Raw genomic sequence first — 21292 nt, forward strand, 5'->3', positions numbered from 1 at the left:
CCAAAACTAACCTTGAATGTATCTTTTTTACTGTACTTTCACAGAGTTTTTGGTATATTAACCTACAGAAATTTAAAAAAATGTAGCTTTGATATTGACAAATGTGACCTTTAAAAACTGCTGATTCCCTATAACATACCTAGAATTTTCAAAGGGCCCATTATCACATAATTTGCATGATGGCCTTACAAAAAACTCAATACAATAAGGTTCTACCTGTTGGCAGTTCATTAGTGTATCAATTATCAGAAATGTTTACTAAAGTAACAACTAAATAAACGTGTAAATAAATCAGGAAATAAATAAGTTCACAACTTTATGTATGGTTAGTATTATGCGCTAAAAATTAGAAAAGTTTAAATGGAAATTTAACTCCTTACAAACTTGATAAAAGAAAAAGAGCTGGAAAATTAAGAAAATACCAGTACCACTATACCAAAAAATAAGCACAACACAATTTAGTGAGAAACTTGGCAATGCATTTTTTCTGCTAAATTTGTGTAATTAGGAATATACTTGGTCAAAGTAAGTCTTAAGCAGTCATCTAAATGTTCTACCGTCAATCTGGTTCTTTTCTTGCTTTTTATAACTTTAATATCTGCTTGAGCAGTCTTACTAAGGTGAAGAGAACCAAAGCATGCATGCACCTTTTGTGATACCTCCTTCAAAAGAGGGTATGATTCTTTTGATGCTAGAGTCCAAAAACGCTCATGATCAGATCTTGCTTTCAGTTGAATATCACTTTGAATGGAAACAATTTCTAGTTCTAACTCTACTGCATCCAATTTAAATAAAGAACCAATTGATGAAGAAATGCTACCCACATCTACTTCTAGAAATGGATTAAACATGAAAGCAACAACAGGTTCCAAATGACTGAAATCTTTGAACCTTTTAGAAAATTCATCTTTAGTGTTTACCAAATGTTTAACATACAAATCTAATGTAAATTCATTGTCATCTATCCCAGTCAGCCTAATTTTTTTTAAATTTGGAAAATGTTGAAGATTTCTGTTTCCCAATTGTTGAATCCATAAGTCCAATTTTCCTTTGAATGCATTTACGCAGCCAATCATTTGAGCAACTGTTTTCCCTTTCGCTTGGAGTTCTTGATTTAACTTGCTTAATTTGGATGAAAAGTCAGCAAAAAATGAAAGGTCTTTAAGCCATAAAATGTTGTAAAGCTCAAACGAAGCTTCACCTATTGATTCAAGAAACATTCGTATGTCAGGCAGAAGATCAATGAACGTCTGTAAAAACTTTCCTTTGCAGATAGACTGATTATCCAACTCATCAATATCATCAAGTAACGACCTTAGTATGTCAACATTTTTGTCAAAATTCCTACTGTTTGATTGGATTGCAGTAGCTGCTTTTATTAAAACTGATATAATATGGTCAAAATTGACAATTTTGGTGGGGAAAGCTTGTTGTTGATGAACACAATGGTAGTTTAAGAAAGGAGGTAGTTCACCATCTTTCAAGCACAGAGACACAAACCCAACTTCAGGACTAATCATGGCTGGTGACCCATCAGTGGTGATTGATACAAGTTTATAAAGTGGCATTTCAGTCTCCATTGTAAATAACTTAAAAAGTTGGAAAACATCAGTTCCTGTCGGTTTCCCTTTAAGAAGAATAATTTTTAGTAGCTCCTCTTTGGCATCTCCATCTTCAAATACCAGCCTAATAAGAATAATTAACTTTGGTGAGTAGGAAGATTCTTCAAACACATCAAAATGAAGGGAAAAGAAATTGCAAGAAATTATATCAGCTTGGAGTTGTTCCTTCACATTTCTTGATAACTCTTCAACACGACGCGCAACTGTTTGAGTTGAGAGAGGTATATCTTTGAAAGCGCTGATTATATCACTTTTGTTTTCAAAGCTAGTATCCAGTGAGGCTGCAGCTGCTAGAAGACTTTCTTTAATTAATTCTCCATCTTCAAATGGTTTCTTTTTCTTTGCTATTAAAAATGATACTCTAAATGAAGCCTCCGAATACGTTTTAACCTTGTTGTTTTCTCTCTTGATGGTGGTTCTTTCACAAACAAGAGCAGCTTTAAGTTCCATTAACCGATAATTCCTCAAAGCACTATTTTGAGGAAATTCAGTATCAAAGTTTTTATGTACAGTTTTAAAATGTCTTTCCAAGTTATTTTTCTTAAGAGTAGAAATATTGAAATGACATATTAAGCAAATGCATTTATCATCTACATAACTGAAGAAATATAGTTCCTCCCATAATGGGTTATATTTCCTTTGGTGTGCCTTCCGTCTTTGTTTTTTGGAAGCAGGTTCCATTGGTTTAAAATGCGGTAAACTATTTGACCTTGTTGTCTTGGATGCAGATGATTGAGAGCTTTCTTCACTCATTTTGCATTTAATTTGCCTAAAAGAGTGAGTAAATGTTAAACACGGCCTTAATAACATGGAAAAACAGACGTTTAGAAGAATATTATGCAAATTTAACTGCTTAAATAAATTGCCATTCTGATGTATCTAAAATAAAAATGCACCCCGAATTTTTGATATTTTATTTTAAAAAAACGTCAATATACAAGTTTTTAAAGAAATCGAAAATTTACTTACTAAATTATATACATACATCAATGAATATAATAATATAAATAGCATATTTATTGAGGATATCAATATTAGCCGAAGCTAGTTTACAAACTGGTCCTCTAAGTGAAATTAAAACCTCTTAAATAAATAAAAACTCTTCATTTCCATGTATCGCATAATTAATTTAAGACTTCTTTCATATAAGATGATTTAAACAATTAGTTTTAAAAAGTTTAAAATCAGAGAATGGAAGTGTCTTTAGGTCAGCTGGGAGTGTATTCCAAAGAATCGAACCACGATATGAACCACTCCTTTGACTGTTACTTGATGTTTGAGTACGAAAAAAACATTTTTATCTTAAGATCTAGTGTTATGTAAAATGGATACACTTCATGACTTAAATATAATTAAAGAAACCATATGCACTTCTCTTCTAGTGTCGTGAAGTGTCAGGGAAAGTTTACTGTGCACATATTTGGTTTAAGTCCCTCTCTTTATGCCCAGAATATGTTTGCCCATCGTAATTAGTAGTCAAATAATGGAAGAACGGTGGCCTCGTAAAATAGTAGAAGCATATTAGTTGAAAGGAAACTTTTAACAATGCGCAATATACAAATTCTAGATTTCATTTTGGTAATAATTATATTTGCCATGTGTGATTTCCATGATAAGACTTCATCAAGTATGAAACCCAAGACCATTTACACCTGGACTACAATGCCAAAGCTATACTTCCGATTTCATAGTGTCCGCTACAAAACACCACCAAGTGGAGAAAATCCGCAATATTAACCCCCAAACACCCACTACTTTAGGAACCGAATGTTACGCGCTCTTCCTCGCTGGGGTAGTCGCTACACTAGCCTAACAACACCGCCTATCTTCATTCCAGTTTTAACCATGCTTAGTTTATTTTTAGACCCAAAAAGAATAACCAAAATGAATAACTGGTACAACGTTAGGAGAAACACTCTTGGGCGTAGTTTATTGAATGTTGACAGTAGAGGACAGTAAATTTTAAAGCACTAAGTTTAGCTTAAATTACCCTTTAAAGTATTCAATCCATATATGCATAAAATTATTGGAAATTTTCGTGACCTAAATAATGATACTAATTACCCCAAAACCAACTATCAACTACAAGATATTACCATTGGTTTCCGACTATTCTTGTCAACAAAAATTAGTCCCCTATAACTATTTAAAAGCAGCCTTAAATGAACTATTTTCTTTAGCTTTTCTATTAAAAATGAGCAAAGTCAGAGAAGGTTCAACCTCTTTTATACTTGGATAAAACCAGGAAATTATATATAAGGTGGAAACCTCAAAGTGCTTCCTTCTTTTACGTAATATAACAGAATGGAAGCACTGTTGAGGTTTCCACCTTATATATAATTTTCTGGTTTCATCCAAGTGTAGAAGAGGTTGAACCTTTTCTGACTTTGCTCATTTTAAATAGGAAAGCTAACTAAATTAGTTCATATAACTTATATTCCCATGTAAATAGTTCTTGTGTAAGACATCTCCTATATATTTCAATATTCAAATAATTTCTAATATTAGTTAATAGAGGGCGCTTAACTCACACATATCAAAACGTCCCTCTGGATAAGAATGTTTTAGTGCCAGAATCGGAAAATAGAGGATTGTTTTTGCAATGAGAAGGAGTTTTGGTTTGACTATCAGTATCACACATTATTATTAAAAGTTTAGTTTATTAAAACTGTCTTTAAATATTCATTCAACCCACAACATAACACAGCCAAAAATGTACATAAGAAGGTAAAGGAAATATATAGGACTAAAATAACAGACGCTACACACAGGCTAAGATAAATACAGGCAAGTAGACACTTTTGGGCAAAAAAGGCACGATTTGTAGTTTTTGTGGGACATGCATATTAAAAGATGATCTATATCCTCGTAATACTCTTGATACCTAGGTGTGTTGGCCGTAAGCTCATTTATCATGAACTGGCATAAAGATTACAATCTTTTTGTCCTCTTGCAGTACCTATGTCTTCAAGCTAAATTTATCACGTTGGGTAGAACTAGGAACTTATTTTTGTTCAAAACTTCTACCTATTTTGGCCTAATCTCTCAGATGAAGTAACATTACAGTTTGTTAATCATTCTTAATCATTCCTCTTATTAAGAGGAGAACAGTCTTATAACAATTACCTTTGTCTATCAAATTTAGTCATCGTTTGAGTGGTTATTTAAATGAATGCAATTATAAAAACTATCTGAAAGTTTTTAATTTATGGGGAGAATGTATCAAAGAAATTAATGACTCAATTGCTTATGATAAATGGTTTCCCCAATTATCAACTGCTCCAACACCTCAGTAATAGATTAGAAATATCATATCTTCCAAGATTCATCTGCCGTCTGCAGACCAAAAAAAGCTATATTTCAGCTACTGAACACAAGCTTGTAGTTTATCTCTTTGTTCACAGAATGACTATCAGGCAAAGTTGATAGCAATAAGAGCCAAAAAGAATTTTGTCATCAGTGCATTCAAAAATGAAGCTACTTACGGTTAATGGAAAGTAAAACAAATGTATACAATAAACTAATTGTTAATGGAATCAACTAGAAGCTATTTAAAAATATGATTACTGATCATGGCAAACTATTTATGGGGAGAGCAGAAACTAGACTGCACAAGTAGAGTGAGAGAGTTGAGTTAATCTGGTAATTATATAATAGCACCCCCGTTGGTAGCAGTAGAACTACTAAACTTTAAAAAATTTAATTTTTATTAGTCAATGTGGCTATTTAGCCAAAATAAGGGTTATGATTTTTAAGTTAAGTTAGAAGAAACCACCGAGGGGTAAGACAGTCTCAGATAATCTGTACACCGAGTTCGTTCATTTAGCACTGTTAAAGGTACATATTTTCAAGAGTTCGCGAGTTCCATTTAGTACTGTCAAAGGTACGGCAGTGTACACCGAGTTCGCAGAGTGTCTTACCCCTCGGAAACCACCTATGGACTGTGCGAAGGATGATAAAATACGCTAAAAAGTAGATTAGTCCATAATTAAAAGGGATAATATAGCTAAACCCTAAACAAATTTGAAGAAATTAAACTTACTAATAACTCGTACCAATAGGTCTTCGAGCAAACAAAAAGACGCAAATCTCGGATCAAATAGATCTTCGAGTAATAAACTACAAAAACTAAATAAAATAGCCAGAAATTCCAACGGTAGACTGGTTTCGTTCTATTTGGAACTCATCAGTACCGTGCGGGAAATCTGGCTGGCGACTGTTATATCTAAAAGAGAAGATCTATTTGATCCGAGATTCGCGTCTTACTAATCTTACGAAAAAATAAATTAAAACATAAATTAGAGATTATGTTTTGGTTTCTTTGATATACGATATTGATATTCCATTTTCACAATTAAGTCTTGTTAGTGAATGAAAAAGCAAAATAAGTTAAACATATTTAGTCTTAAGAAAGTCCAAAAAGATATAAATTCTTTTGCCTTTTCCAATGACTTAGTAGTCCCTACCCCTCTCTTAAGCCACCAGACTGATTTAGCACCCTTTTTTTGGATATTTGAAAACATTCTATTACCCATTCTCATATGAAAGTTCTAACACACCACCCAATAGTGATGGAAGATTTTCCATTGTGGTGTCCCGAAATTGATATCAGTTACTGATTTTAAAAATGCTAATAGGGAGTTTACAGTATGACGTGCCACTACGTCACCCGTGCTTTTTCCTATTGATAAAAAATTCCCCCCCCCCACATTGGCAGCCATGCTCAAAGCTACGGAGTGATATTTCCCTATACTGATTTTTCCAATTTTATCCCATTTTAAAACCAATTTTCTAAAATAATTCAGAAGGGTCGGCTAACCTTGACTTTACGTTTTTCTAATTGGTCTACCACAGTGCGCAATTATTTTACGTGATTACCGTAAGCTAGGTTTGGGTATCAGTAATGATTTCCCAAATTCTCAAAAATCAGTAATGGTAACGGAATCAGTTAAATTTTAATATCTGCCAACACTAATTTTCACTAAAAATTTCTTAGCAGTACAAAGAGTAGAGAATTTCAAAGATAACCTCAAGAGTGTACTCAACTAAACAAATAATTTGCGAAATAATTGTCACATGGGTTCTATTAACACTGAATCAGGGCGAACCGTAATTTAGGAGGGGCGAATAGTATTCAAAGCCGTCTCTATAGATTTACTTCGAGGAACGCCAGGTCGGGCGAAAAAAATCCCAGTACGGGCTATGGGCCTGCACTGAATACCCCAACTTTCAAGACTATCATTAAATACCCCAAATGCACAAATTATATCAATAGATTATTGTGTAGTAGTGGACAATTATGACTCAGGTAACTTGAAAAATTGCAAAAATAGACCCTGTTTTCCCTGAAACAAGTGAATAAACGGTAATAGTATTAAAAATAAAAGTTGTTTGTCCGCAGGGCATGCAAAGGGCTTGCCACCATCCTCTTACACATTATAATGGAATGATGGCATTACAAGTCACTTAATGATAATGGTGTCTTAATGGGTATTAGCCTAACTAACCAATTATTTAGTTTCTGAATATTGGTGTAAGTACATCAGACTGGGAACTTATTCCTTCAGCTCTGACTGTAGTTCTAAGACAAACTGTAAAGCCAAGGTCACAACAAATAAAACTCAACTAACTAGATATTTACTGACTTCAGTCATCGTGTGATCAAAATGAGAAGTGAAGATAGTTGTTGTAAACCCAGTTTATCAGGGCTGGTTTTGGAAGAAACGTGAAAAAGGTTTAGAAGGTAGTTCTGACAGACTAAGCATTTCCAGCTATTAGTGGCAGCCAAGGTACACGAGGAAGAAAAAGCAACTACGTAATTCAAGTGTATCCTGGTTTATAAAAAAATACACTTATTCCACCCTCATGAATATCAGATGTTTCCTCAGGCTTGTGTGAACTACTTTGTATAAACTAGCAATCAAACCATTTACAATAGTTACTTTGTACCAATTTAGTTTGTTTTGTGACTATGGCTTTAGTAAATTGATGGGGTTTGTCAGGGATCCATACCTCGCTGGGATCCTGGATTTATGTAATTCGCGAAAGTACAAGCAGTCACAATATTATACACTTATGGTATAAGGCAGACTATTTTTATAACTACGCGTAGAGATTTTAGATTGCTTTCTAACGCTCTATACAACAGAATATGAACCAATCTATGCATAAAACTAATTACCAGACTTAATCAATTTACTCTAGAGGGTCGAGCAGGTATATCAAACATTTAACAGTAAAAATGGCACGTACGACTCCGATTCTCCAACCACAACCGAGTGTCTAGGGTTGCCAGGTTTCAAGCGCAGAAGTTTTGTTTTGGATCGTACTAGATTAAAGGGGCTCCAAAGTTCGGTGGCAGAAAAAAGAAAATTGAGCATGCTTTTCCTTCGGTGTTTTTTATAAGCCTTAATACGTCAAAAAAAGCTACCTGGTTATTTCATCAAGCAGGTCCAGTCTCTCAGAAATATTACTTCTAGGCGATTTCTTTGAAGATTTTTAATTAAAGCGTTTACGACTACCTTTTTATTTATTTATTGATATAAAACTGCTCAAATAGCCTCGAAGGCTTCAGGTAAAGTATCATTACAATGGAGTTTATTTATGAAAAAATATAACTAAACAAGTTGGCAAGCCAAAATATACCTCTCCTCGGAAGAATGGTCCCTAGTGGTATTAATTTCTCGACACGACCCCCAAAGATATCTCCGCAATTCAGAGTTATTTACGAAAAACGTATTCTCGGTTTAGACCCTGCCCGGTATAAAATTTTTATTTTAATTTAAATAATTGAGACGAAACAATCAAGTTTAATTTATTCAGAATATTATAAATTAAGTAGTTACAACAGCGAGTTAGATTTACTAAAACAATGCACAATTGAATTTAACCCTTTTTACAGTACATGTTTATTAGTTGAATATAATACTAAGCAAATTTTAATGAAATAAATATCTACAGATGGTATTTGTATTTTTCTCGCTTACGAAATACTTGCCGCATCTTTAACGCTCATTTTATTTCAACACTCGTACATGTAGACTTCCAGTTGACGTTGTGACACATACCGCATGAAAAAGACCAATGCCGTCCAATTTCCAATATCATATAATGACTCGCACACCCAGGAAATCATTGACTGCGTTAGAAATCGTAGATATCCAAATATCCACACCAAATATATTTACAAGAAGCAAAAACCTTACCATCAACAAAGCACAGAGAGCCACTTGACTAACCGCCAGCTCTTAAAGCAATAAACGTTAAATTATCAACTTTGAATTAACACAACTATATATAGGTCGTTAATAATACCCGTAAATAAATAACAAAAAGTAACAAAGTGGACCACCCACAGGGTCTACCCTTTAACCCTCTTATCTCGGCTGACTGCGCTAAAACAAGATTCAACCTTTAAAATTTCATTCGTAAAAAAACCAGATTAGGCCTTCATAAATTCATTAATAAAAAAAGACTTTATTACCTATTATGCTTACGATGCGTGTCTTAATTTCAGTGAACCTAAGTAGCTATCGGTGGTTCTGTGGTAGAGCGCTCGACTGCCAAGCCAAATGGCCTGGGTTTGAAACCTGGGTGGCGCATTTGTTTTTAATCAATAGAGAAACGCTAAATTAGAATTTCTTCGATGCAAAAATTTCAATTTCAATTCTATTTCAATTAAACCAAAATTTCGTAATATTAAATACGCTTCCGATAAAGCTGAAGGTCTAATTTTCAATAAGGCGTAACAAGTGTCGGTGGTTCTGTGGTAGAACGTCCGCCTGTCAAGCAGGAGGTCTCGGGTTCAAATCCCGCCCGATGCGATCGCAAATTGATACTAAGACGAATACCGTGTACAACTGGTGGAAACCCTGCCATTGGACGTTGAGAGGTAGCATTACACTCAGCACTCGGTCCGTCCCAAAGTCATTAAGAAGAAATTGGAGAGAAAATGCGCATATAAACACAACAGACTCAACATGCACAACCATCAGAACACAAACTCAACACTCACAACCTACGCATAAACATTACAAAAACGTAAGCGAAAAAACACCATCCAATCCAAATCGCAAATGATTCCGTTAACGCTCACCGTCACACGGTGGTTTTGCCAACCCTTCGAGAAACTGCGTACGCAGTGATTACCCTTTGCCCCGAAAATGCGAACGCGTTCGCAGGCCTGACAGACAGACCCACAGACGCACAGACCCACAGACAGACACGGTGATTGTATAACCCCTCCTAGGGGACTTTTACTTTATTTAATCGTGTTCCGGAATTGAACTCGGGTCGCATCGTTACAATGCAGATAGTTTACCGCCGAGCCATTGACTTACTGTAGGATTATAAAAAGTAAAGAAACCATTATGATAAGGCGGGTTTTTTACCTTTTAATAACGCTTAGAAAAAGGATAATTATTCAAAACTCCCGCGGAAACTATATCAAAGTAATAATATAGCGCCACCGTGTGGAGAACTATCAATCAAACCGGGTAAAAAATATAATCTCTTCAATTTTTCGAACTTTAGTCAAATCTCGACGGGTCAAAAAAACACACAATAAATGTATATAAGGCCATTGCCGTCAATATAGAAGATATAGTCTTTCTTAGTTCTTGGCTGTCAGATAAACTACTATACAGGACGGGGTCCTGCACAGTGTTTCGAAATCGACTTTTTAGTGACAAAATTAAAAATCAACTCAATATAATAAATGTATATATATTTTAAATTGTTGTTTTAAGTTGTATCCGAAAATATAAATTATATTTCGCTACCTGCCACCAGAGGGCCATACGTTCCCTACATGGAATTCCATAGAAATACTTTTTGCAAAGCGTGTATATAACTATCAGTTCTTCTGTAAAATGCAATCAAAGGGCCAATTTTGACAAAAATACGGCTTTTTCTAAAGGCTTTTTATCCAAAAGTTGCAAGTTGTTGCAAAATATTTCATCACTGTCCTGTAGAACCGTTCCCGTAGGATAGCTTACAAAAACCCCGAACACCAATCACCTCCAAGTTTTTAAGATATATCAAGTTTTATAACGTTGAAAAATATTTCTTGAAATAGCTAATTCATGGTGTCTCTGTACATCTTGTTTGCCTTTTCGTTACTAAAAAACCTACTACTAAGGAGAAATTATTGGAGTTTCTAAACACCAATGTTAACAGCAAAGCCTGCACTACACTAAACTCACGAAACTAATAAGAAGTCATAATACATTAATTAAAACAAGTTGGCAAGCCAAAATATACCTCTCCTTGGAAGAATTGTCCCTAGTGGTATTAATTTCTCGAGATAACCCTTAAAGATATATCTCCGCAATTTAGAGTTATTTGTTAAAAATATTAACCCATTTCTATCCCGCCCGGTATAAAATTTTAATTATAATTAAAATAATTGAGACGAAACGACCAATTTTAATTTATTCAGAATATCATAAGTTAAGTAGTTTCAACAGTAAGTTAGACGTACTATAACAATGCACAATTGAATTAAACCCTTTTACAGAACAAGTTTATCAGTTAAATATAATACGAAGCAAATTTTAATGAAATATCTACAGAGGCTTTTTGGAATTACTCGCTTACGAAATACTTGCCGCATCTTTAACGCTCATTTTATTTCAACACTCGCCCTTGATGAAGATACCGTAGATATCTGGTAGTGGACGACTCGTTCACTTCCTGTTGACGTTGTGACGCATACCACATGAAAAAGACCAATGCCGTCCAATTTCCAATATCATATAATGACTCGCACACCCAAGAAATCATTGACTGCGTTAGAAATCGTAGATATCCAAATATCCACACCAAATGTATTTACAAGAAGCAAAAACCTTACCATCAACAAAGCACAGAGAGCCACTTGACTAACCGCCAGCTTTTAAAGCAATTAACGTTAAATTATCTCCTTTGAATTAACAGAACTATATATAGGTCGTTAAGAAAGTGGACCACCCAAAGGGTCTACCCTTTAACCCTCTAATCTCGGCTGACTGCGCTAAAACAAGATTTAACCTTTAAAAAATACCAGATTAGGCCTTCATAAATTCATTAATAAAAAAAGACTTTATTACCTATTATGCTTACGATACCTGTCTTAATTTCAGTGAATCTAAGCAGCTATCGGTGGTTCTGTGGTAGAGCGCTCGACTGCCAAGCCGAATGGTCTGGGTTCGAAACCTGGGTGGCGCATTTGTTTTTAATCAATAGAGAAACGCTAAATTAGAATTTCTTCGATGCAATAATTTCAATTTCAATTCTATTTCAATTAAACCAAAATTTCGTACTCTATTAAATACGCTTCCGATAAAGCTGAAGGTCTAATTTTCAATAAGGCGTAACAAGTGTCGGTGGTTCTGTGGTAGAACGTCCGCCTGTCAATCAGGAGGTCTCGGGTTCAAATCCCGCCCGATGCGATCGCAAATTGATACTAAGACGAATACCGTGTACAACTGGTGGAAACCCGGCCATTGGACGTTGAGAGGTAGCATTACACTCAGCACTCGGTCCGTCCCAAAGTCATTAAGAAGACGTTGGAGAGAAAACGCCCATATAAACACAACAGACTCAACATGCACATCCATCAGAACACAAATACAACAAATTCAACACTCACAACCTACGCACAAACATTACAAAAACGTAATACACCAAACCGTCACGACGGTGAGCGAAAAAACACCATCCAAACCAAACCGCAAATGCATCCGTTAACGCTCACCGTCACACGGTGGTTTTGCCAACCCTTTGAGAAACTGCGTACGCAGTGATTACACTTTGCACCGAAAATGCGAACGCGTTCGCAGTCCTGACAGACAGACCCACCCACAGACCCACCCACAGACCCACCCACAGACCCACACGGTCGTTGTATAACCCCTCCTAGGGGACTTTGTCCCCTCGGAGAGGTAATAAACGTTTATTAATTAAAACATATTACGAGTGAATACTGTACAAGATGGTATGACAGAATATAATGCTACTATAAACGCTGTTGAGCGGATATATACATATTAGGTTAAAAAATAGTAAACAAGATTAGCAATAATTAAAAAAGAATATCTTATTTACATTTAACATTTTAACCTGTTAAAAAATACGAAACGGGAAAAAGCCGATAACGTTTCTTATCTTCAACACTCGCCCTCGATGAAGACTTTTTCAAGGTAACGTAGGTTGAGTTTTTGACGAAGACGAATGAAGACTTCTGCGGACAGAGACTTGGTGAATATTTCCGCTAGTTGTTCTTCACTTGGGACATACATGACGTTGATGATGCCCTCTTCAACCAGTTCACGAACGTAGTATTGACGAATACTAATGTGTTTCGTTCGGTGATGAAACTCTGGATTTTTTATGAGTTTGATGGCTCCTGCGTTGTCGACTCGTAGTGTCGGGACATTATCGTCTACGACACCCAGGAATGATTTAATCCGTTCAATCCAGACGACATCCTTCACTGCTTCGGTGGCAGCTACCAGCTCGGCCTCTGTGGTTGATAGGGCAACGGATTGTTGCTTTCTGCTCGCCCAAATGACTGGAGTTGTACCAATTACGCATAGTACTCCAGACGTTGAACGTCTCGTCTTTTCGCAGCTAGCATAGTCAACGTCGCTGTAAGGGTTGGTCGTCATGGAGTCGCCTGCCTTGAAAAGGAGACCAAGTGTTGTGGTCCCTCTGAGATATCGAAAGATTCTTTTAACCCAGTTCCAGTCAACGACTGTGGGATTGGCCATGGCTTGCGATGCTCGATTTACAGCGTATTCTATGTCAGGTCGTGTTCCTGTGGCTGCGTATCTGAGACTTGCAATGGCTGAGGCATACATGGTTGTTGACTCGAAACTCTCTTGACTCTGATCGGTCGTGTCTGAACTGCCGGTGGGAGTTTTTACGGGTTTGCAGTCTTGCATGTTGAACCTCTAAGGCTTTTTCGACATAGGTGCTCTGGTGTAGAAATATGGATCCATCTTTCAACGTATCGATTTTCAGGCCAAGGTAGGTTGACGCTCTTCCTGTGAGGATTTCGAATTCGTCACTGAAATTTAGGAGGAACTCGTCTACCGCTTCGATTGTACTTCCAGCGATCAGACCATCATCAACGTACAGGATAAGGACCAAGAAAACGTCGTTGGTTGACAGGATATATAAGCATCGATCTCCATCAGCACTTTTGAAACCATGGTTACGTAGGAACTTGTCGATTCGCTCGTTCCAGCATCGTGGAGATTGCTTGTGACCGTACAGACTTTTCCGTAACTTCCAGACTCGTCCGCTACCGTCGTCGAAACCTTCGGGTTGGCGCAGGTAAATTTCTTCGAATAGTTTTCCATGAAGAAATGCGGTCTTTGCGTCAAATTGTCTGAGAGAAAGATTTTTCTTGGTGACCAGCCTAAGAAAAATGCGTAGCGTCTCGAAGCGAGCAACTGGTGCGAAAGTCTCATCGTAGTCGATACCTTCTCGTTGCGTGTAGCCTTTTGCTACGAGTCGGGCTTTATATTTGACGACAGTACCATCTTCATCATTCTTCGTACGAAAAATTCAACGATTTCCGACGATTTTCCGACCAGGCGGAGGATCGACCATCTCGTAGAGATCGTGTTTCTTCATTGCTGAAAGCTCATCTGACATTGCCTTCTGCCATTCTATGGATTCGCTGCATGAACGAGCTTCTCTTGCAGTCTGTGGTAGAGTATCACAGATCAGGAAAGCTTTATTTCCTGAATGACAGGTAGGGCATAGCTGAACTCTCTTGAGCGTTGAACGATCTCTGAGTACCGGACCACTCTTCTCATAGCGGTTGTCTGACATTTTGTCAGAGACTGTTGCCTCATTGCGTCCGGTAGCCACGTCTTCCGACGCTTCGACGGATTTGGTTGTCTCGTCGTTTGAGTAGTCGGCAGCTCTGGATGGCATGCCCGATGGTACATTAGTGGCTCTGGTTTGCCCGTCTTTTGATGAGTTGGTGGCTCTGGTAGGCCGGTTTTCGCAAACGAAATCGTCGGTCAATTGCTCGCCCTGGCTGGAGAACTCCCCAGATGCAGGAATCCAGGAATCAGGAACGCACGTCTCGGGATTGAATTTGACATCTCGAGATCTTAGTACATCGTCCAGCTCTGGAACATAAACTCGATATCCGTCTGCATTGTCTTCATAGCCAACCAGGAAACCTTCATACGCCTTCCGAGACAGCTTCTTTCGCTTCTCTTTTGGTATGTGGACAAAGCACTCAGTGCCAAAGACACGCAGAAGCTGGATCGATGGGTTTGTCTTCCCTGTCAACAATTCGAACGGCGTCTTCCCAGCAATGCATGTAGGTGCTGTTCGGTTCAGGATATAGACGGCCGTGTTCACCGCTTCAGCCCAGAGTTTCGGTGGTAAGTCCGATCTTGAATGCAACATGGCCCTTACAGACTCCATGATCGTACGATTTTCTGGTTCAGCGACCACGTTCTGTTCGGGCGTGTATGGCATGGACTTGCGGTGATGTAACCCTTCTTGAGACGTCCATTGACGGAACTCTTCATTGACATATTCAGTCCCATTGTCCGTGACCAGCTCTTGTACTGTGTGATTGCGGGTTCGGCAAAAGGCAAGGAATTCTTTGAAACAGTTGACAACTTCGGATTTCTTCGTTAAGAAAAATACGGCTCGAACGCTGGAATACTCGTCTTTGAATAGGAGGTAGTATTTCTTCCCCTTCATGGACGGTGTCGGTGATGGTCCCCAGAGATCTGAATGGATCCTTTCACCTGGTTTCGTAGCCTTCTCCAAACGAGTGCCGAAACTGTGCCTAGTCATCTTGCCGTAGATGCACCCTTCACAGAGCTTGTCAGACGTCTGGTTTAGAACTTCGTATCCGAGTCTCCGTAACGTCGCTGCTACATGCCGTTTATCCTGATGACCCATGCGTTCATGCCAGACTTGGAGATCTGCTTTCCGGTCATTTCTCGGATCTGCTGCGATGTGAGCGGAGCATGATGGCTGCTCGACTTTGATATCCAGACGATACAGACTCTCGACCTTGCCAGGTACACAAAGGTTCCTTTTGCCTCCGATAACTTCATAGAGACCCCAAGAATTTGCTGTGACCTTGAACTCCAGATTCTTGTTTCTCTTCATTGCGCTTTTTAGCGAGAAAACATTGCAGGCAAAGTCACGGATGTGCCAGACATTGTGGACTACCTCTTGATAGAGTTTCTTTCCGATCCGGAACTGTATCCTTATGTCTCCTTCACCATCCGCTGTCATCTGCGTCTTGTTTCCAATCTGAAGAGTCGCTGGAGTAGCGAACTTGCGGAAGTTGAGGAACTTTGTGGCGTCGTTCGTGATATGCTGTGTAGCACCCGAGTCAAAGTACCATGCTGCTTCAGACGATGAGCAAGCAACGAGACCATTTGCTGCAATCAGACCCCCAATGATGGTGCGATTACTTTCGTCAACGCTCGTCCTTCTAGGAGTTTTCCTTTGTCCTTGACAGTCTTCTGCTGTGTGACCAAACTATCGGCAATTGGTGCATTTTGGCTTACGTCTCATGCCTTTCGTCTCGTTTGATGAGTGACCGCGATGACTTGCGGCATTGCGTTTCGCCATCAGACCCGAGGAATCTCTGAAAGAGTCACCTTCTCGAGTTGCACGGCCAATCAATAAACGTTCCAACTCTGCGACCGTCTGTTTTTCGGTTGGCAGCGTGTCCCAGAGCATACCGAATTCTCGATACTTATCCTGAGGTAGAGACTCGAAGATGCAGGCAATCAGGATGCAGTCGTCGAATGTTACGTTCTTCTCTGTCTGTGCCGTTGACAAGATGGCTGTCCAGAGAGAACACATCTGGGCAACGTGGGTGGCCATGTCGACGTCTGGTGACTTCGTAGTTCGCATAAGTTGCGCCAGAAGCTTACGCAGACGGTTGGACGACTTCTGCTCGAAAATTTCAAGTAGTTTGTCCCACATCTCCTTTGGTGTCTCGCAATTGGTAATCATGTTTTGGACCTTCTTGGACAAGGCTGACCAGATGATACCCCGGACTGTACTGAATGCCACTCGGTATTTTTTCTTGTTTGAGGTGTATTCCGACTTCTCTTCTGCTGTTGCTGATAATGACGGCCCCGCGGTTTCAACCCATTCACCAGTCAATATCTCGTAAACGTCTCGTACGGTGAGGATGTCGACTATTTGTCGTTTCCAACTCCTCCAGTTCTCCGGACCAGACAGCTTTTCAACGTCTTGGCGAAATAGGCTATCCATGGTGGCTTTCGGGAACTGTTGACCAGGATACGGATTACTGTGATGGTAACTGGGACCAGGATACCGGATTCAGCAAGCAGTAGACTTGTTCATCAGTGTTGCTGTGGCGCAGTGGGAGCGTGCTGGGCCCATAAGCTATTGGAATTTCTAAACACCATGCAATGTTAACAGCAAAGCCTGCACTACACTAAACTGACGAAACTAATAAGAAGTCATAATACATTAATTAAAATAACAAACGTTTATTAATTAAAACATATTAAGAGTGAATACTGTACAAGATGGTATGACAGAATATAATGCTACTATAAACGCTGTTGAGCGGATATATATATATATATATATATATATATATATATATATATATATATATATATTAGGTTAAAAATAGTAAACAAGATTAGCAATAATTAAAAAAGAATATCTTATTTACATTTAAAATTTTAACCTGTTAAAAAATACGAAACGGGAAAAAGCCGATAACGTTTCTTATCTTCAACAGAAATACGTAGCTTATTCAGATATTAATAGGATTTTGTCGTGCCTGGCTTCAAATAGGTTCGAACTAGCTAGGGGTTTCTCCTTCGTAGTAGGTTTTTTAGTAACGAAAAGGCAAACAAGATGTACAGAGACACCATGAATTAGCTATTTCAAGAAATATTTTTCAACGTTATAAAACGTGATATATCTTGAAAACTTGGAGGTGATTGGTGCTCGGGTTTTTTGCAAGCTATCCTACGGGAACGGTTCTACAAGACAGTAATGAAATATTTTGCAACAACTTGCAACTTTTGCATAAAAAGCCTTTAGAAAAAGCCGTATTTTGGTCAAAATTGGCCCTTTGATTGCATTTTACAAAAGATCTGTTCAACCGAATTTTACCAAATTTTAAATTTATGTATAACATAGGTCTATACACGGTTTGCAAAAAGTAATTCTATGGAATTCCATGTAGGGAACGTTTGGCCCTCTGGTGGAAGGTAGCGAAATATAATTTATATTTTCGAATACAACTTATAACAACAATTTAAAATATATATACATTTATTATATTGAGTTGATTTTTAATTTTGTCACTAAAAAGTCGATTTCGAAACACTGTGTCCTGGTGTCGGTCAAAAGTTATGAGGTAACTTTGCGGTTTTAATTAGTATGTTCGGTCTTCAGTCAAGAAAAGAGTTAAATTGTGTTTCGCGTTTGGAACGTGAGTGAATTGACTTAAGTGTATGAACAGTGCGTGTTTAAGACTGAAAGTGTTAGACAGAGTTTATAGTTAGGTAGTTTGAATTTAGTTTAAATTACTCAGTATAATTTATGATATTTACTTAGGTGTAAGTGTGTTTTGGTTTATTTTTCGATAGACTGTTCAGAATAAAAATAAACATTTATAATTTTGCATAATTCTGGTTGCCATTTTATTTTCTAATCACTCGCCCACAACATTACAGTTCTGGCAATCCCGAATCAAATAAATTTTCGATATAACGGCGACGGGAAATTATTCTCGTAAATTTATCGCGCGGCCTTAGGGAATATTCTTTTAACAAAATTTCGATAAACTATCATTTAATTAAAATCGGCCCGATTCCGTTAAAATTATAAACCAAAAGCGAACGGTTGTTATAATACCCTCTGTAGATATTTCTTTCATTAAAATTTGCTTCGTATTATATTCAACTGATAAACTTGTACTGTAAAATGGATTTAATTCAATTGTGCATTGTTATAGTACGTCTTACTCACTGTTGTAACTACTTAACTTATGATATTCTGAATAAATTAAAATTGGTCGTTTCGTCTCAATTATTTTAATTATAATTAAAATTTTATACCGGGCGGGATAGAAATAGAACTGGGATAACATTTTTAACAAATAACTCTAAATTGCGGAGATATATCTTTAAGGGTTATCTCGAGAAATTAATACCACTAGGAACAATTCTTCCGAGGAGAGTTATATTTTGGCTTGCCAACTTGTTTAGTATTATTATTATAGTTTTCTTTCTTTAACTCGTTATCTGTATTACGATTCCAAGTTTTTTGTTATTTTTTTTACTTTTAGTCTTTTTTATTTCTGTACGTTGCATCATGGGCCATATAATGATAAAACACGTCCAACAGCGCTAACACCCCACAGTGTTTTAAAATCGACTTTTTGCGGCCAAAATTAAATACCGGTAAAATGTAACATAACATTATATATTCTTATGTGGTTTTAAGCGTAGAATCTGAAAACATTGATCATTTTTTTCTAAGTGACACCAGGAGGCCAAACGTTTTCTTTACGGAATTTTTCAGGATTTGTTAGCGCAATTTATGTTAAGGGTGGTCATAGACGTTACTTGAAAGTTTGGTAAGTCTATAATAAATCCAACCGCTGAAAATTGAATATAAAGCTTCAAATTTCATCAAAATGTGGAATTTTCAAATGGCTTTTTTGTAAAAGAGTGCAAGTGAATGCAAGTAATTTTAAAATTATCTCGTGGATAAATTTGTGTAGAATACAATGCAAAAACTATGCGAGGTAAACGTCGTCAAGGTGTGTAGATACAGCAAATTTTATAACATGCAAAAAATCATATTTTCATCGGGAATTTTATCGTGTCTTTGATCATCTTGTTTTCTTTTAAACTTCTACAAAACGCACTATAGGAGGATAACATATAACTTTTCCCACCATCTGTTCTTATCTGTCGGTTTATCTAAAACATTATATACGAACATAGTTAAAAAATAATACCTGTAAATAGTTAGCGGGATTTCTAACTTGGACCGCTTACGTTTACATTTTTATGTCGACCGCCGCGCCTTATCTTAATTCGAGTAAATTACGTATATTTAAAAAACAATTGGTGACAATTAAAAAAATATTGAAGATTAGAGCCCTTTGAAGCCATTTTTTCCCGATGAAAATATGATTTTTTGCATGTTATAAAATTTGCTGTATCTACACACCTTGACGACGTTTACCTCGCATAGTTTTTGCATTGTATTCTACACAAATTTATCCACGAGATAATTTTAAAATTACTTGCATTCACTTGCACTCTTTTACAAAAAAGCCATTTGAAAATTCCACATTTTGATGAAATTTGAAGCTTTATATTCAATTTCAGCGGTTGTATTTATTATAGACTTACCAAACTTTCAAGTAACGTCTATGACCACCCTTAACATAAATTGCGCTAACAAATCCTGAAAAATTCCGTAAAGAAAACGTTTGGCCTCCTGGTGTCACTTAGAAAAAAATGATCAATGTTTTCAGATTCTACGCTTAAAATCACATAAGAATATATAATGTTATGTTACATTTTACCGGTATTTAATTTTGGCCGCAAAAAGTCGATTTTAAAACACTGTGCACCCGACCACTATTGCCCCCTATTGGGGAAAATGCGTGATCGCGGACCTACGTCATTTTGGGGGCAAATTTTTTAGGGGCAGTTTTCAAAAATAATACACGTGGTCGTCGTAGTAAATATCCTGGAATATTTATTCACAGTTATCATATCTAGTGTGGTTATTAATGTAAATACTTTTTTTACGTACTAGGTTCATAATTAGTATAATATATATAATTATATAATATTAAACATATACTTTCCAAGAATCGTTAACAATAATCTAAAAATGAGAGGCCAATATGGCAGGATTTTTGAATTACAACCGCCACTTATTTCCGAATTTCGACTTAGTCAACACAAGATGGCGTTCGGGAAACCGGAAATTTCTGCTTGATTTTACTCCCAATTTTTTTTATTTGCACCTTTTCCCCGCCTACTAAAATGGCCGCCCGTTACTTTTGGTGGATGACCGATTTAGTACGTATGAAGGTACCAGAGGCATGTCCTGGATTTATCATTATTTGGCCCATGGTTGCATCAGGAGACATGACTTGGAGTTCACAGCCGGGTGCTTTTCCCAACGCGCGCTGTCAACGAAAGACGCGCCTTTCCCTTCTCTAACTTTTACCCCCCAAACCGTGGTATCTCCATTCTCGGAGACGGACCCGAGGTTAAATATTTTAGTGACGCTCTCTAGCGAGGATTGTGGGAACTACTGCAGAAGAAAAAACCAGTTCTGACTGGTTTGTAGAGCCGCCTCAGCGTGAGCCCGCGACAAGGGTTTTTTTTTCTCCCAGAGGGCGCAATGTTGATAGTATAGTATCTCATTGGAATAGAGAAGTTGACTGGAGGGGAAATTTCCATATCTGTAGCATTGAGTCTCTTCCCCCATCAATTCGGCCTAAGCCCTCCCAGCATGCACTGCGTTTTTGGTAGGGGCCTACGTTTTACCTTACTCTAGCGACGAAAAAGAGAGCTATTTCCAAGGGTGTTGTGAATATTTGATCTTGATTTTATAGAACCAAGGGCGAACAAACCGTTAAAGGTTTGAACTTAGAGGTTAGAATG

The 21292-nt window shown here is 37.4% G+C and overlaps 2 protein-coding genes across 5 annotated transcripts in view; both read right to left on the bottom strand.

Moving 5' to 3' along the window:
• The window catches only part of LOC149942965 (alpha-tocopherol transfer protein-like), a 33151-nt gene extending 25256 nt beyond the window's left edge, over window positions 1-7895 (bottom strand). The window contains exon 1 of one of the 4 annotated variants that reach the window (XM_090177165.1): window positions 7804-7895. The gene's annotated coding sequence lies outside the window, so the exon portion shown is untranslated. Of the gene's footprint in view, window positions 1-11; window positions 30-7634; window positions 7667-7803 lie in introns of those variants that run through there. The other 3 variants (XM_090177166.1, XM_090177168.1, XM_090177167.1) reach the window with 3 other exon arrangements.
• Window positions 459-7911, bottom strand: LOC149942967 (general transcription factor II-I repeat domain-containing protein 2B-like). The gene is made up of 2 exons (XM_090179565.1): window positions 7875-7911; window positions 459-2391 (listed from the first exon to the last, which is right to left on the bottom strand). Exon 2 carries the CDS (start codon window positions 2373-2375, stop codon window positions 459-461), a length of 1917 nt encoding a protein of 638 aa, XP_090035691.1. The 5' UTR covers window positions 2376-2391; window positions 7875-7911.
• Window positions 7912-21292: the final 13381 nt, after the last annotated feature.

Source organism: Leiobunum rupestre, chromosome 6, assembly GCF_980474605.1.
Source record: "Leiobunum rupestre chromosome 6, qqLeiRupe1.1.hap1, whole genome shotgun sequence".
NCBI classification, from domain to species: Eukaryota; Metazoa; Arthropoda; class Arachnida; order Opiliones; family Sclerosomatidae; genus Leiobunum; species Leiobunum rupestre.